General features: G+C 42.9%; 1 protein-coding gene across 1 annotated transcript in view; it reads right to left on the bottom strand.

The window, feature by feature from the left end:
• Positions 1-954: 954 nt before the first annotated feature.
• Positions 955-17,320, bottom strand: part of dip2cb (disco-interacting protein 2 homolog Cb) — a 78,887-nt gene continuing 62,521 nt past the window's right edge. Inside the window, exons 32-38 of the mRNA XM_030773686.1 lie at positions 14,669-14,839; positions 12,391-12,452; positions 10,906-10,963; positions 10,718-10,792; positions 9,305-9,479; positions 8,784-8,907; positions 955-1,207 (exon numbers count right to left, since the gene is read on the bottom strand). Coding sequence (XP_030629546.1) covers positions 955-1,207; positions 8,784-8,907; positions 9,305-9,479; positions 10,718-10,792; positions 10,906-10,963; positions 12,391-12,452; positions 14,669-14,839 — 918 coding nt within the window. The remainder of the gene's footprint in view (positions 1,208-8,783; positions 8,908-9,304; positions 9,480-10,717; positions 10,793-10,905; positions 10,964-12,390; positions 12,453-14,668; positions 14,840-17,320) is intronic.

Raw genomic sequence — 17,320 nt, 5'->3', positions numbered from 1 at the left:
GCCGACTGATGAACAGTACATATGTAGTAAATACATCTCCACACATAAATACAGATGATGTTTGTACTTGTCACCGGCCTCCTGATAGCCTTGGCTCACAGGGAGCAAATACAATAAGTTACAACACTTTTGTACATAGATACATGATATTAAAAACTTTCCTTAATTTGTGCAAAAATGACAGTTCTCTGCGGTATAAAACCCTGATAAAATAAACCTAGTATATTTTTTTCAAAAGTGAAAACAAACAAACAAACAAACACAGCACCTTATATCCACTGCATAATGTGAATCTTACAACAACTTTCTATGTGATATTTATTCTGTGTTATGATGTTATGATATTTCTAAAAAAAAAGGAGTGAATTATATAAAAAACGTACACATGACATTTGACAGTTTGATAAATACTGAAAGGTCCCAGGGCTCTTTGGGAGACGCATTAAAAAAATAAATGATAGTAACACCATCATACCACACAGACAAAACAATCCCCCCAAAGACCTCAAAACAACTCCTCCCCAAAACCTCAAAACAATCCCCCCCCAAAAACCTCTAAACAATTCCCCCCAAAAACCTCAAAACAACCCATCCAAAAACCTCAAAACTACCCCCCCATAATAACCTGAAGAGTTTTGCTACAATAAAGGGGTGTCACACATTGTTCCATATTTACACAATCTATCTGTGTGTGTGTGTGTGTGTGTGTATGTGCATGTGCGTGAACCCGTGAGTGTGTGTGTCTGTGTGTGTGTGTGTGTGTGTATGTGCATGTGTGTGAGCCCATGTGTGTGTGTGTGTGTCTGTGTGTGTGTGTGTATGTGCGTATATGTGCATGTGCGTGAGCCCATGAGTGTGTGTGTGTGTCTGTGTGTCTGTGTGTGTGTGTGTGTCTGTGTGTGTGTGTGTGTGTGTGTATGTGCATGTGTGTAGGAGCGTGTGTGTCGGGTGACTTTACATATTATATGCTACATAAATGGGGTCCAGCTGGTCGGCGAGGAACCCATCTCGTAAATGCATGCGCTGTTTCTCTCCACGGGAGTTTATTGGGATCACACCAAGGTCTACCACCACGACCACGCCGACAATCAGGTAATGCTCCTCCAGGACGGCGTTGGTTACCACGGGAACCAAGTCAAGAGCCTCCTGCTCGGAGCCGTCCAGTTCCACGACAACCACCAGCAGGTTGGTCCACGTGAACACGGCACTAGGAGGAAAGCATCCATGTGAGAACTCCACACCCAGTTCACATACAGATCCCAAATGTGTGTGTGTGTGTGTGTGTGTGTGTGTGTGCGCGCGTGCATGTGCGGATAACGAGATCAAGGACCACTGGAAAGAACATTTTGTTAAACAGGAGAAAAACGGTGGATGAGGAGGTCCCAATAAGGGAGGCACGGGTGAGCCACCAAGCCTGTTGGAGGTTCGTGATGCCATCTCGACGATGCAGAACAACAAAGCTGCTGGCCCTGATGGGATTCCAGCCGAAATCCTGAAGACCCTCCTTCAGCATATACATGCCCTAATGGTGAAGGTCTGGGATACGGAGGTGACACCCGCAGACCTCGGAGGTGCAGTCGTTGTCAACCCGTCTTAAAAAGGGAGACAAGACTGCGTGTGTAATCTACAGGGGTATCTCACTCCTGTCCACGACTGGGAGGACCAACTGCGGGGTTATTGTCCGCAATCTGTTTAAGAGCTTCTCTTCTCTTAAGAAATCCTCCCCGAATCCCAGTACCGTCTCCGTGAAGCGACAGGCCCTCTGGACAACCCTGTCAAAGTGTGGACGTCTGGAAAAGTACATTAGGGTTCCGAGGCTCCTACGTCACGGCATGTCAGGCCTCTGTAATGGCAGTGAGACCAAACCTTTCAAGGTAGAAACTGGCGTAAAACAAGGATGCATCATTGCCTCCACCCTGTTCACAGTCTTCACTGCAGCCATTCTCCACCTAATCAATCCCAGCTTACCTGCCAGAGTCCAGATCATCTGTAGAACAGACAGCCAGCTACTCAACGTGAACCATTTCAATCATCTGTAGAACAGACAGCTACTCAACGTGAACCGTTTCCATCATCTGTAGAACAGACAGCCAGCGACTCAACGTAAACCGTTTCAATCATCTATAGAACAGCCAGCTACTTAACGTAAACCGTTTCAATCATCTGTAGAACAGACAGCTACTCAACGTAAACCGTTTCAATCATCTATGTATTTTTTAACAGGGGATTTGAAAGTGTTTGGTCTCTCTTCCGGTTTGTTCCTGTGCGACTCTGCAGCTGCCCTACGCGTGAACTGCCTAATTTAAATACCAACGCCTAATTTAAAACCAAATTAAATCTGGGATTAAGGTACGTGAAACTTTCACTATGGCAAATGCTCAGCCTGTTCAGTGTGTCGAGTGCAGGATGTTTAGCTATTCTTCCTCCGTCATTAATAATAGCTCTGTTTGTGCTAAATGTGCATTAGTTAGCTCCCTGACGGAGAAGATTGTAGCATTAGAGATGCGCATCCAGATGCTAGAGAGGCTTAGTGAGAGTGAGAATAGCCTAGTTCCTGTAAAAGAAAATCTGGATGGCTCAGGAAGAGTTAGCAGCTCTCCGACTCCGGCACTAGAGCCCTCACAGCGGGGCGAATGGGTGACGACTCGGCGGCATAAGTGCAAAGCCAAAGCTAACGCTAAGGCTAGCCCACGAGAGACGCACCACTCCCCGCTTCACGTGTCAAACAGGTTTGCCCTCCTCAGTGAAACACCCGCTGAGAAACCTGAAAGAGCTCTGGTTATAGGAGATTCCATTCTATGGCACGTGAAATTAGCTAGACCTTTAGGGGCACCAGCAGCCTTAGTTAGCTGTATACCGGGAGCCAGGGCGCCGGACATAGCAAGTAATCTTAAAGTGTTAAGTAAGCACAGGTTTTCTAAGATAGTTTTTCATGTAGGAGCTAACGATATACGCCTTCGTCAATCAGAGGTTACTAAAAGTAATATCGTAGAGGTGTGTAAATTAGCGAAGGCGATGTCCGATGCAGTAATATGCTCTGGCCCCATCCCAATCCGGCGAGGTGATGTAGCTTACAGCAGGTTATGGTCGCTGAACTGCTGGATGTCCAGGTGGTGCTCTGACAACAATGTGGGCTTTATAGACAATTGGAATAGTTTTGAGGGCAAGGCTGGCCTCTTAGGGCGAGACGGTGTCCATCCCACTCGGGAAGGTGCTGCTCTCATTTCTTGTAACATAGCGCATAGTCTCAGAACAGTTAATCCGTGACAATCCAGAGCCAAGGCCAGGGAGCAGGCAAAAAGGCTAAACCGACCGTCTGCTAGCTGCACAGAGTCGTCACCCAGGTTAAACTATATTGAGACTGTGTCTGTTCCCCGACCTATACGAAAATGTAGAAATACTCAGAGAATTTGTTCTAGTAATCTAATTAACATAGATTTAAATCATACTGAATGTACCGCCAGCACCTTCGATCTAAAACTAGGACTGTTAAATATTAGATCTCTTACTCCTAAAGCGCTCATTGTCAATGAAATTATTACTGATCAGGAGTTTAATGTACTGTGTTTAACAGAAACGTGGATCAAACCAAATGAGTACGTCGCATTAAATGAAGCTAGTCCTCCCGGATACAGTTATATACACCAGCCTCGTGTAACTAGCAGAGGAGGAGGCGTTGCAGTTATTTATAATGATAACCTAGGCATCATACAAAAACCTCTACATAAATTCAATGCGTTTGAAGTTCTTTATACAAACATAACATATGTAGCCACAAAAAATACCCAGTCTATCACACTAATTATTATCTATAGACCGCCTGGGCCGTACTCTGAATTCCTCTGTGAATTTGCAGATTTTATCTCAAACCTTGTTATTTCTTTAGACAAAGCTCTAATTGTCGGAGACTTTAACATTCATTTTGATAACCCACAGGACCCTCTGAGAACAGCGTTCGTGTCCATTCTAGATTCAGTAGGGATTAATCAGACGGTCATAGGGCCCACTCATAATGGTGGCCACACCCTCGATCTTATACTAACACTCGGACTAAATGTAGGAAGTATAGTCACATTTCCACAATCTGAAGCTATCTCAGATCATTATCTTATCTCATTCAAAATATTTCTTAGTAATAATATATGCAGCTCGCCACGCTATCATAATAAACGTACGTTTACGCCAGCTACTACGCAGAACTTTATCAATAATCTCCCAGAGTTATCAACTTTGACTGGAACAATGTCACACCCCACAGAACTTGATCAGGCAACTGAATCTTTAGAGTTAACATTCCGCAACACCTTAGATAATGTGGCCCCACTTAAAAGGAAAATAATTAGAGAGAAAAAACTAGCTCCCTGGTATAATGAGCACACACGCGCCTTAAAACTTACCACTCGAAAATTAGAACGTAAATGACGCCAAACTAAATTGGTAGTATTCCAGTTAGCATGGAAGGAGAGCCTCCTGAGCTATAGAAAAGCTCTTAGTGCCGCTAGATCAATGTATCTCTCCACCCTAATAGAAGACAACAAAAATAATCCTAGATTTTTATTTAATATCGTATCAAAACTAACTGGGAATAAAAGCACCTCGGAAACAGGCACACCATCAATGTTCAGTGGCGACGCATTTATGAATTTTTTTCAATAGCAAAATTGAAAATATCAGGCAAACAATCCAGGCTATAAATTTTAAACCAGATAATTTGATCACTAACACTGTAGATAACAATATAACTATATCAGATCAGCGATTAGAATGTTTTACTCCCCTTCAGGCGACCGAATTGACCTCACTAATTTCTTCATCAAAATCACCAACTTGTGTACTAGATCCCTTACTTACACGTTTCCTTAAGCAGATACTGCCAGTAGTCATCGAACCGCTTTTAAAAATAATCAATTCCTCCCTTAGTACTGGCTATGTACCTAAATCTTTTAAACTAGCAGTTATCAAACCCCTAATTAAAAAACCTGACCTTGACCCCTGTTCATTGACCAACTACAGGCCAATATCTAACCTCCCCTTTATTTCCAAGATCCTAGAAAGGGCTGTAGCACAGCAGTTATGCTCATACTTACATAAGAATAACATCCATGAACTGTATCAGTCAGGATTTAGGCCTCATCACAGCACAGAGACAGCACTGGTTAAAGTTGCAAATGACCTCTTACTGGCCTCTGATCAGGGTTGTGTCTCCTTGCTTGTGCTACTTGACCTCAGTGCAGCCTTTGACACCATTGATCATACCATTCTCCTTGATAGACTAGAAAATGTTGTTGGAGTTAAGGGAACGGCCCTCTTATGGCTTAGGTCCTACTTAACTGATCGTTATCAGTTTGTTGATGTAAATGGTGAGTCCTCTGCACATACTGAGGTAAAGTTCGGAGTCCCGCAAGGTTCTGTTTTAGGCCCACTGCTTTTCTCTTTATATATGCTACCTCTAGGTAATGTTATTCGTAAACACGGTATTAGCTTCCACTGCTATGCTGATGACACACAGTTGTATGTCTCAGCGAAGCCAGACGAGAGACACCAACTTAACAAAATTGAGGAATGTCTAAAGGATATTAGGCACTGGATGCTTACGAATTTCCTCTCACTCAACACTGAAAAAACAGAAGTACTTGTACTAGGATCACATGCAGCTAGGAGTAAGCTTTCCGACCACATAGTTACTCTGGATGGCCTTTCTCTTTCATTAGGTGCAGCAGTAAAAGATCTTGGTGTAATTATTGACCCCAGTCTTTCATTTGAAGCTCATGTAGATAATATTACCAGGATAGCCTTCTTTCATCTTAGAAATATTAACAAGATAAGAAATGCATTGTCATTTCAAGATGCTGAAAAATTGGTTCATGCTTTCATTACCTCTAGATTAGACTACTGTAATGCCTTACTGTCTGGATGCTCTACTAGGTGTATAAATAAGCTACAGTTAGTTCAGAATGCAGCAGCCAGAGTTCTTACTAGAACCAAAAAATATGATCACATCACCCCTATCTTATCCACACTGCACTGGCTCCCAGTCAAATCTTGTATTGATTATAAAATCTTACTATTAACATATAGAGCATTAAATGGTCTTGCGCCACAGTACCTGCGCGAACTCCTGGTCTTTTATGATCCACCACGCCTACTTAGATCAAAAGGTGCAGGCTATTTGTTGGTACCTCGAGTTATGATGGCTACAGCAGGGGGCAGAGCCTTCTCTTACAGAGCCCCACAGTTATGGAATAGCCTCCCAATTAATGTTCGAGACTCAGACACAGTCTCTATGTTTAAGTCAAGGCTGAAAACTTATCTGTTTAGCCAAGCCTTTTGCTAATAGCTCTTTACTAGGCAAAGGAGCAGATCTGGAGGGTTCTCGGGCATAGATTGTTTGGTGAACTGGGATGTTTGGATGCTGTCGCCCCCCCACTTTAACATGTTCACTCAGGTTTGTTGACTGTGGAGTGGGTGGCCGCCTTGTGTCCCAGAGTGCCATCATGTCCATATTACCTTCTAGCTCTCCCTTTTAGCTATGCTGTACTAGTTAGTCTTGCTGGAGTCCCTGCCTGCACTCGGCACGCGATGTATATTTACCTCAACCATTATGTGGAAATGAACATCTAACAATGTGCCTCTCTCTCTCTCTCTCTCCCTCTCTCCCTCTCTCTCTCTCTCTCTGTCGAGCCACACATGCTACTCCTGAGACACCAGTGATCCTGACTCCTCCCGCCCTGTGGACTGATCCATCCTGGTGTCATCATCTTCCATCCCCCGTCAGCCTCCTGTCTACATCACCATCCCCTTTGTTCATGCCCCAATTTATTTTCAGCTGTAACTGCCCACGTGGTCGGCACCTATTGCACACCTGTCTGACCAAGGAGGGGTCTCCTCTCTCTGTGGTCCTCCTCAAGATTTCTCCCATTTTCCCATTTCCCTCTTGGGTTTTTGGGGAGTTTTTTCTTGCCCGCCATGAGGATTAAGTCAGGGGGTGCCGTCATATTTTGATTTGACTGTTGTGGCCTGTAAAGCCCCTTGAGACTGTAAACAGTGATATTGGGCTCTAAATAAACTTGAACTTGAACTTGAACTTGAACTTCATCTGTAGAACAGACAGCCAGCGACTCAACGTAAACCGTTTCAATCATCTGTAGAACAGACAGCCAGCGACTCAACGTAAACCGTTTCAATCATCTGTAGAACAGACAGCTACTCAACATAAACCGTTTCACTCATCTGTAGAACAGACAGCTACTCAACGTAAACCGTTTCAATCATCTATAGAACAGACAGCGACTCAATGTAAACCGTTTCAATCATCTGTAGAACAGACAGCTACTTAACGTAAACCGTTTCAATCATCTGTAGAACAGACAGCTACTTAACGTAAACCGTTTCAATCATCTATAGAACAGACAGCTACTCAACGTAAACTGTTTCCATCATCTGTAGAATAGACAGCCAGCGACTCAACGTAAACCGTTTCAATCATCTGTAGAACAGACAGCTACTCAACGTAAACCGTTTCCATCATCTGTAGAACAGACAGCCAGCGACTCAACGTAAACCGTTTCAATCATCTGTAGAACAGACAGCTATTCAACATAAACCGTTTCAATCATCTGTAGAACAGACAACTACTCAACGTAAACCGTTTCAATCATCTGTAGAACAGACAGCCAGCTACTCAACGTAAACTGTTTCAAGGTCAAGTTCAAGATCTCTCAAACATCCATCGTGGAGCTGCAATTTGCAGATAACGCCATCGTCTCCCACACAGAACAAGATCTTCAGCACATACTTCAGCCCCCGCCAGACTCCTCTGCAACCCCACCAACAATAACAACTGACAGTGTAAGCCTTGAAAATGTGGACCACTTCCCCTACCTGGGAAGTCAGCTCTCCTCAAGGGCAGACATCGACAGTGAGGTACACCATCGCATCTGCTGTGCCACTGGGGCTTTTGTAAAGCTCCGTACCTGCTCGGAAAGACCAAGCTACTGGTCTACAAGTCAGTTATCTTGCCCACTCTTTTGTATGGTGCAGAGACCTGGACTACCTACAGTAGGCATATAAGAGTCTCGGACACCTACCACCGGAGATGCCGGCGAAAAATCTTGCGTATTAGCTGGAAAGAGAAGTGCACTAATGTCAGTGCACTAATGTCAGTGCACTAATGTCAGTGCACTAATGTCAGTGCACTAATGTCAGTGCTCTCGAGGAAGCAAACACCCGAAGCATTGCCACCACCATCATTAAACACCAGCTGAGACGGACAGGCCACGGAATACCGATGCCTGACACACGCCTCCAAAAACAGGTCCTCCACACAGAGCTAAATGCTGGCCATCGAGCTCCTGGAGGTCAGAAAAAGCGCTTCAAGGACAACATCAGGATCAACCTCAAAAAATTCCACACAAAAAGCTCTCAGTGGGAAGACCTTGTTCAAAACAGAAGCACGTGGAGAAGGAGTTTACATGAAGGAGTCACATTCCATGAAGCCGACCTCCGACAGGCTGCCAGAGTCAAGCAGCAGCAAAGAGAGAAGAGGGTCCTCACCAAAAAGGCTCTCCCACACCCCACCTCCAGCACCTCACATCGGTGCCCACGCGGAGAGACAGTTTGTGGTTCCAGAATCAGCCTCTTCAGTCTTTTGAAGACCCACAATAAGGACCCCCCCCAGGAGGACCCCCCCCCAGGACGACCATCATACTCGACTTTGAGCGATCACCGATGATGTTGATGATGATGGTGTGTGTGTGTGTATGTGTGTGTGTGTGTGTTCTCACCACTCTGCTATAGTCTTATGTGCCCTGATGACTGAAGTTTCGATGTCTATGGGGTGGTAGCGCATTCCTCTCAACTCCATCGCTTCGTCCAAAGCGCCAACCACGTACAATGCATCGTGTCTCTCTATGGACAACACACACACACATTATACACACGCATTAGATATACACACACACACACATTATACACACGCATTATATACACACACACACACACACACATTATACACACGCATTATACACACACACACACACACACATTATACACACGCATTAGATATACACACACACACACATTATACAATCGCATTATATACACACACACACACACACACACATTATACACACACATTAGATATACACACTCACACACACACACACATTATACACACGCATTATATATACACACACACACACACATTATACACACACATTATATATACACACACACACACACACACACATTATACACACGCATTATATACACACACACACAAGCACAGACACTGTTACACACACACCTCCACGGGCGTCCGTGAGCTCAGTTCTCCTGAGAAAGCCCAGGTATCCGGTTCTGGCCCAGACGGTCTGAGTGTCTCCAAAACTGAGCCTGGCACTGAAATGATCAGACTGCAGGGCCTCCTCACCATACACGGAAAAATATCCACTGGCATTATGGGAACTGTGTACCCAGATCTACAATACACACACACACACACACATATATATATATCAGGATGATCAGCACGATAGTACACACTGTCAGATGACTGCAGGAAACAGCTTGAGGCATTTATAGGAAAACAAACATGACTTAGTGTCACTTTCAAATGTTCTGGTAGTCTATGTCAGTGTTGTAATCAATTAATGTGTTAATGTGATTTTCTGATTGTCTGAGTGATAGTCCATAAGGTCCATCCAAGACAAGTCTTCAGAACCCACCTGTCCCCCAATGCCTAACCTCCCTTCCTTACAAAAAAAAAAACAAAAACAAACAAACAAAAAAAAAACCTTGTCTTGTTTCTATGTTTGTCAAAGAATTCCAGGGGCGCAATACGAAGGGGTAAATTGACACTTATTGCAATGTCTGCTTATGAGGTATTAGGAATCCGACCGATGCACTGATTGTAAGTCGCTTTGGCTAAAAGCGTCTGCTAAATGCTAAATTGTAAGTCTTTTGTGTCTGTGACTGAAAATGAATCTGTGTAAACATGGTAAACAATGTCTTCTAGGCATTACAGGCTTGAATAAAAGCACATTTTTTACATTCACTGTTTGATGTCACAGAATTAAACACAGAAATGACCACAAAAGTGACAGTAAATCTGCAGCTCATAAAATTCAGTCTAGAAGGAACACACACTTAAAATTTTATACATAATGTCTTTGATATACATAAAGTGTCAACTGAAAATTTCAAGTAAATTGTACATCTGCTACCAATTAACTACCGATTAACTAGTGAAATGACCCCTGTCACAAAGTGCATGAAAAGACACTGTGCCAACATTAATGCTTAAATCATTCCAGGTGCTATTTATTGCCCACGTGTGCAAAACCGTTAAAAAAATCAGCCCTGTACACTTTTATTTTCCTCACTTTTTATACCTCTAAGACTCAGTTAAATCGAGTGGTCACAGGAGCCCAGTCTGCGATAAACACACTTATTGTAAGTCGCTTTGGTTTAAAAGCGTCTGCTAAACGCCAAATTGTAAATTGTAAGTTGTAAATCATTACAAGGTTCTGCTGAGGCAGTTGTCTGAAATATCAGCATTACAAACCATTACAGCCACAACACCAGTCTGAACCTGACACACAGGCTGTACTCAAATCTGAAATCTGCCCAGAGACAGCCTCTGACTGGTCTAACCTCTCCCAGAGACAGCCTCTGATTGGTCTAACCTCTCCCACAGAGAGCATCTGATTGGTCTAACCTCTCCCAGATGTGAGTCTCCCACTGGTCCCTTTGTCGCTGGGTTGGCAATGATGATGCGCACACCAGGTAATATCTGCAAATACATTTATAAACAATGTTTTAATGTGTGTGTGTGTGTGTTTATAGTGCTTTCTTTTCAAAAGAATTTTAGAACCCCAAAAACATCATATTCACACATACTCTCACCTTGCCTGACTCCATGAGGGGCAAACTGTGCGGAGATCCTCTTTCAACCAGGCTGACCCTGAAGAAGCACACACACACACACACACACACACATACACACACATACACACATACACAGACACACAGACACACAGACACACACATACACATACACATACACATACACACACACACACACACACACACACCCACACCCACACACACACACACACAGACACACACACAGACACACACACACACACACGGACACAAAGAGCCATACCAACTCATTACTCTCATAACTCTCCAGCTACACTGAGACTGTTAACACTACTACAGTGATTAATGTGTTTACTGTGAACTTCTTCTCACTGCTGTCATGAATTATTACAGTCATTACCACTGGGGCCATTTCACATCTGAGTGTTCAGTGTTTCCCACACACAGACTTCACTTGGGCCGCCCAGGTATGTTTCCCACACACAGACTTCACCTGGTTGGGCCGCCCAGGTATGTTTCCCACACACAGACTTCACTTGGTTGGGCCGTCCAGGTATATTAATGGCCACCATAGTATATTTGTCAACCCATTTTTCTATTTTTAATTTTTGTTTTTTTAGCCGTCCGAGAGAACGACACCATCCGCGATCGATTAACTAGTGGACAATCCCACACCTGTTCACTCCGCGCCTGTTCACTCCGCGCCTGTTCACTCCGCGCCTGTTCACTCCGCTGTGGTGAGAACAGACTCAGTCTTTACTCACTCATACACTGTAAGCATCAAAACAGACCATTTATAGCCTCCCAACAGACTGTCTGAATATGTTACTTATAGATAAGTATCTTATCTATATCTTATCTGCCAGAGCAAATGTAAAATAAGTAATAATTCATATTTAGTCTGTTATTAATGATATATCAAGAATAAAGGGCTTATTTGTCAACGAGAGGAAATTGATGAATACGTCCCTAATAAATGTTTGATGACACTCAGGGGGGCGGGTGGAGGGGAGGGTTCGGGGGGCTGGATCTGTGAAATATATTTTGTGAAATTAACACAAATATTCAGTAAATCAAGATATTGTGTTAAAGGTCACATGTAGTAGACCATTTTTGTGCCAGCAGGTAATGCCAGCCCTTTCCGCCAGCTACCACCATGAGTATATTTCAGACCTGTTACCACTACGAGTATATTTCAGACCTGTTACCACCACGAGTATATTTCAGACCTGTTACCACCACGAGTATATTTCATACCTGCTACCACCACGAGTATATTTCAGACCTGTTACCACCACGAGTATATTTCATACCTGTTACCACCACGAGTATATTTCAGACCTGTTACCACCACGAGTATATTTCAGACCTGTTACCACCACGAGTATATTTCAGACCTGTGGGAAACACTGGTGTGTGTGAGAGTACCCCAGGGCTGAGTGTGTGTCTGTGTGTGTGTGTGTGTGTGTGTGTGTGTGTGTGGGAGACACAGAGAGAGAGTGAGACCTGTCATGTCTCAGTGCCCTCATGTCCACATATACAGTAGTGGGATCTGGTCCTGACGTTCCCTACAGGAGGAGAGAGAATAAAAAGATGGATTAAAGATTAGATTGAAGATTAGATTAAAGATTAGCTGTCATTCAGAGTTGCCTCTCTGAGAAAACTAATCTCTCAGCTTCACAACAGTCAGGTACATCACTGGAAGACCGTTAACTTAATCCACAGACAGATCAATTAACAGACAACAGTTTCAAATCAGTCCACAGACAGATCAATTGGCAGACAACAGTTTCAAATCAGTCCACAGACAGACCACTGTTTGTGAAACCAAGGTGGTGTAATATTGCATGTTGATGATGACATTGTAGTGTAATATTGTGTGTTTATAAGGACATTGTAGTGTAATATTGTGTGTTTATAAGGACATTGTAGTGTAATATTGTGTGTTTATAAGGACATTGTAGTGTAATATTGCATGTTGATGATGACATTGTAGTGTAATATTGTGTGTTTATAAGGACATTGTAGTGTAATATTGTGTGTTTATAAGGACATTGTAGTGTAATATTGTGTGTTTATAAGGACATTGTAGTGTAATATTGCGTGTTTATGAGGACATTGTTGTGTAACGCTAAGTGTTTGAGGACATTGTAGTGTAACTTTACGTGTTTATGAGATGGTTGTTTAGTGCTGAGTGTGGACAACGAGAGGAGAGTGTACTGATGAAGAGGCAGGAAGTTTCTTAGGCCATAAGAAGACAGGTGACTGTAGGGAAAAATCCTGTTACATGCATTCATGCATTCAGACCATCAGTAGGTAAAACCACATTCTGTTCAGAGTCACATGAGGAGGAGAAAGGAGGAGAAAGGAGGAGAGGTTTGTGGAGATCAAACGGACGACGAGGGGAAATGGAGTAAAGACAGCGAGGTAAGAGGAAGGGAAAGACAGACGCGCTCGTTCAGCCGAACTCACGTCCACACAGCTGCCACCCAATGACACAAAACCAGCTCCATCAATCAGAAACTGTCACCAATAACCTCCACCCGTGTCTGCCACCGCATTATTCTCCCTCTGAAGTCAAAGGTCTGACCTCAGGACTCAGGAGTTCCACTGTCGTATTATTCTGCACTGTATCTACAGCTCTAGATCAGGAGCTCATAACTTACACTGCACAAACATAAAATAAAACTAAATTACAACACTAAATTACAAAACTAAATTACAAAACTAAATTACAAAACTCAATTACAAAACTCAATTACAACACTAAATTACAACACTAAATTACAACACTAAATTACAAAACTCAATTACAAAACTCAATTACAAAACTAAATTACAAAACTCAATTACAACACTAAATTACAACACGAAATTACAACACTAAATTACAAAACTCAATTACAACACTAAATTACAAAACTAAATTACAACACTAAATTACAACACTAAATTATAACACTAAATTACAACACTAAATTACAACACTAAATTACAACACTAAATTACAATACTAAATTCTAACACTAAATTCTAACACTAAATTACAACACTAAATTATAAAACTAAATTACAACACTAAATTACAACACTAAATTATAACACTAAATTACAACACTAAATTACAACACTAAATTATAACACTAAATTACAAAACTAAATTACAACACTAAATTACAACACTAAATTACAATACTAAATTATAACACTAAATTCTAACACTAAATTACAACACTAAATTATAAAACTAAATTACAACACTAAATTATAACACTAAATTACAACACTAAATTACAACAACGCCACAAGAGCCTCACTGCTCCAGAATCTTACTGTCCATTTACAGTTTATAAAAATTCATTCTGGCTGTACAATGCTTCCATTTCTAATCACAGAAGCAATCCTTTCTTGTGGCAAAGAATAAACATAGATGAGTTCATATTTTTACTTTATTACAAAGCTTTCTGGAGGTTTCAAGACTCCATACCTGATCAGCCAGCTTTCCCAAACGATGAGGCTAGATCAACCAGGAGAAGAGACAGAGGAGAAGAGAAGAGAAGAGAAGAGAAGAGAAGAGAAGAGAAGAGAAGAGAAGAGACACAGTGATAGAAAAACATGAAGGTGTGAGGAAAATAAAGAAGAGATGGACACAGAAAGAGAACACAGAAAAAAAACAAAACAAAATGAAATGTCATCCATTGACAGGGGAACCTAAAAGTGAATATGTAAACCAATGAAAAACAAAACCAGATGTTAGTGTGGTGTGCAGCCGAAGCAGACAGACCTGCAGACAGATGGCCATGTTGACTCTGCAGCCGAACGCAGTGCTGACTGCTCGAGGCTGCAGACCCACATCTTTCCAAAGTCTGGAGAAACTCTGGGTCAGAGAGATCCGCGGTCTCTCTTCAGCTATAACCACACAGGTCCTCACACGGGACAGATCCAAACCCCGCGCCTGTAACACACACACACACACACGTCAACACACACACTCACACACTGTGACAGAGGGCTCTGTCTCAGGCTGTGAGTGGCACTTATACCCAGACACCAGCCTGACCAATAGTAATCCAGTGCTTATCTGTGCTCTACCCATACATACTGTTTTACTAAATAACATGCTTATACCCAGACACCAGCCTGACCAATAGTTATCCAGTGCTTATCTGTGCTCTACCCATAAATACTGTTTTACTAAATAACATGCTTATACCCAGACACCAGCCTGACCAACAGTTATCCAGTGCTTATCTGTGCTCTACCCACACATACTGTTTTACTAAATAACATCCTAGTGTCAAGGGTGCAGACTTGGGGTAAATAACAGACTACCTGGTTTCATACACCCAAACTCTTACGGTTTAAAAGACACTACAAACACACTGAACTCACACATTCATGTTCGTTATCATTTTTATTGTTCTTGTCGTTGAGCATAGAGTGCTCTTTTTGTCTTATACTGTTTGTTGGTTGTCGTGTCTCTCCCTGTCTTCTCTCTTCATCTGTTTGTTTGTATGCGCTGCACACGCACCGACCGAAGTCTCCTACTGCCAACCTCGGTAACTCTGGTCTCTCCTACCTGAACGCGGCTGGGCCTGCTCTTCTTCTCCCTTTCTTCTCCTTCCCTCACTACCCTTATGTGTGTCAGTAACACACCAGAACATCACTCAGACAGTTCTTTTGGTTAAGTGGGTCTCTTTGTACCCATGTAGTTGTTTATTCATACATACTTTAGGTAACGAGGATATTGTTATTGCCTACCATTAGTTGTTTGTCTTCTGGTGAGTAGTTTAGATGCTGTTGTATGTGTGTGTATAGCGGATGTGCCTTAATTCCACCTGATTTCCGATTCATTCAAGGTTAGATTCGTTCTGTACCGTTTGAATTTGATCGTTGTAATAACCCTAACCCTAACCCTAACCCTAACCCTAACAAGCAAGTCTCAAGTCCTACTGATGAAGTCCTGCGTCAAGTACAGAGTCAAGACAGAGAAGTCCCAAGTCTTAAGTCAAGCATTACCAAGTCCAAAGTAAAGTGTGTGTGTGAGGTGTATGAGTGAGGTGTGTGTGTGTGTGTGTGTGTGTTTGTGTGTATGTGTGTGTGAGGTGTGTGAGTGAGGTGTGTGAGTGAGGTGTGTGTGTGTGTGTGTGTGTGTGAGGTGTATAAGTGAGGTGTGTGTGTGTGTGTGTGAGGTGTGTGAGTGAGGTGTGTGTGTGTGTGTGTGTGTGTGTGTGTGTGTGTGTGTGTGTGTGTGTGTGTGTGAGTGAGGTGTGTGAGTGAGGTGTGTGTGTGTGTGTGTGTGTGTGTGTGTGTGTGTGTGTGTGTGAGTGAGGTGTGTGTGTGTGTGTATAGTGAATGAATGAGTGAGAACGAATGAGTAGGAAAAGATTGTGCTGTGTGTTGAGAGCCAAGCTAGAGCTAGGTAGATCCATACTAGTTCTTACAAGTAACTTGCTAGCAGAAGCCGTTTCTTACCAAAGAATACACGGATAATTATACTTAGTTTACCAGTCTGTGTGCAGAAGTGTTGAACAAAGTTGGATGCTATTGCTTCAACGTCTGTAAATTTTGGTCCCGCGTGCTTTATACATTGCCATCTGTCTGCTGTTTACAACAGTGTAGTCTAACCCTAACCCTAACCCTGACCCTGACCCTGACCCTAATAACTGAAGGCGTTGGACTGGTGTGGACGCAGTGTAGTCTAACCCTAACCCTGACCCTGACCCTGACCCTGACCCTAATAACTGAAGGTGTTGGACTGGTGTGGACGCAGTGTAGTCTAACCCTAACCCTGACCCTGACCCTGACCCTGACCCTGACCCTAATAACTGAAGGTGTTGGACTGGTGTGGACGCAGTGTAGTCTAACCCTAACCCTGACCCTGACCCTGACCCTAATAACTGAAGGTGTTGGACTGGTGTGGACACAGTGTAGTCTAACCCTAACCCTGACCCTGACCCTGACCCTAATAACTGAAGGTGTTGGACTGGTGTGGACGCAGTGTAGTCTAACCCTAACCCTGACCCTGACCCTAATAACTGAAGGTGTTGGACTGGTGTGGACGCAGTGTAGTCTAACCCTAACCCTGACCCTGACCCTGACCCTGACCCTAACCCTGACCCTGACCCTAATAACTGAAGGTGTTGGACTGGTGTGGACGCAGTGTAGTCTAACCCTAACCCTGACCCTGACCCTGACCCTGACCCTAATAACTGAAGGTGTTGGACTGGTGTGCACACAGTGTCATCGGTGTTCAGTGCGCTCAAGTCCCGTGTGGGCAAAATATCAGGAAACAGCTGCACACTTTTTTGATAAGATAAATAAGATAAATAAGTTTAATATGTTTAATATGTTTGATATGTTTAATAAGTTTAATATGTTTAATATGTTTACCTATAACATATGTTAAGTCCTCACAAGTCAAAGAGGTAAAGTC

This window comes from Chanos chanos, chromosome 5, assembly GCF_902362185.1.
Source record: "Chanos chanos chromosome 5, fChaCha1.1, whole genome shotgun sequence".
NCBI lineage: Eukaryota > Metazoa > Chordata > Actinopteri > Gonorynchiformes > Chanidae > Chanos > Chanos chanos.
This window is presented reverse-complemented; position numbering and strand designations above follow the sequence as displayed.